We start from the raw sequence: 1,258 nt of genomic DNA, 5'->3' as shown, positions 1-1,258 counted from the left end.
CAGTAAAGCCCGGGATGGTGCCAGGCGAGTGTGCCCGTTATACCTTCTTGTCCACCGATTTTGAGGCAAAAAGAGAAGAGGCTTGGAACGAGAGCAAGCCTGTTGTCAACTCTCTCCCAAAGCCTCGGAGGGGCGTAGTCACGGCCTTTCTACCAAACTTATGCTTGCTATATCCCTAATACAAGCTGTGATTAATAATTACCCACAAATGGTGAGTCCTGTTCGTTATGGATTATAACACGCGGGCTAACATTTATGTCAGGCCACATCTTCCACAGCCCATCAACTAAAAACGATATCAAAATACAGACCGGGAGGACTTGTGTTTTTGCCAGGAAAGGCAGATATTGGAAATACATTCACAATTGTGATACCTCTTTATGTATCTGGCATGGTAAAAGTTGGAGGGCAAGTAGTAGATACGGACCATATCTACCATATTTTGAGCGAATGTTTTGTTGAGATTCCGGATGACGGCAAGCTCGCAGCGTTGGTCATGGATGGGATTGTATGAGCAACCATGGGTTACCATCTTGCATTGTAGGGATTGTATTAAGTTAGAAATTTTTTATTATTAAACCAAACATAAACTTTGGATTACGCTGTACTGTCCGAAACATAGAGATTCGCGCCTTGAGATGCGAACTGCTGCATTTCATAGTTTGCACTGCCAAAATTTTCAAAGCCCGACACGAGAGCGACTGCGTCCTGAGATGCGAACAGCTGCATTTCGTCGTTTACATTACCAACGTCGTTGAAGTCCGAACCGTGGGGGACGACCCGACAGGCGAAGGCTTCCATTGCACTATCAAAGCAGTTGAAGTCTAAATTGTGAGGGGCAGCCTGAGGTACAAATTCTTGTCTCGCGTTATTCGAACCGAAGCCATCAGACATAGGATTTGGAGAGGGCGGGAATGTCGGGGGTAACGGATTCCTGCGCTCTCCAAGCTGCCGCTGACACCCCTGCTCGCTTCCAGTAATGTTCGGTCGTGCTACCGTCGCCGAATTCGCTGGCTGAAATACGATGCTTCGAGGCAATATACCTCGCGTATCTGTATTGCCTGATTGAATGTATACATTTTGGTACGGTTCGTTGGCTGTAGATTTTCCTTGCGACGTACTTTGGGGGTAATTTCTGGAAGGCATCGGCTGCTCAATATTCGTATTGTAGGATCCAGAACCGTTATCTCTGCGCCCTAATTCCCTGCTCTTCAGATGAGATAGTTGGTCGCAGCATTGCCAGAGAATCCAGTCCGCT

General features: G+C 47.0%; 1 protein-coding gene across 1 annotated transcript; it reads right to left on the bottom strand.

The window, feature by feature from the left end:
• Window positions 1–597: 597 nt before the first annotated feature.
• On the bottom strand, window positions 598–1,209 carry HCAG_09065 (predicted protein; the record flags this gene model as incomplete). Its single annotated transcript, XM_001535931.1, has 2 exons — window positions 598–1,061; window positions 1,122–1,209. Coding segments are annotated over 2 exons (552 nt in total), but the record flags the coding sequence as incomplete, so codon positions are not given.
• Window positions 1,210–1,258: the final 49 nt, after the last annotated feature.

The sequence above is a fragment of the Histoplasma capsulatum genome, genomic scaffold (genome assembly GCF_000149585.1).
Source record: "Histoplasma capsulatum NAm1 scaffold_17 genomic scaffold, whole genome shotgun sequence".
NCBI classification, from domain to species: domain Eukaryota; kingdom Fungi; phylum Ascomycota; class Eurotiomycetes; order Onygenales; family Ajellomycetaceae; genus Histoplasma; species Histoplasma mississippiense.
This window is presented reverse-complemented; position numbering and strand designations above follow the sequence as displayed.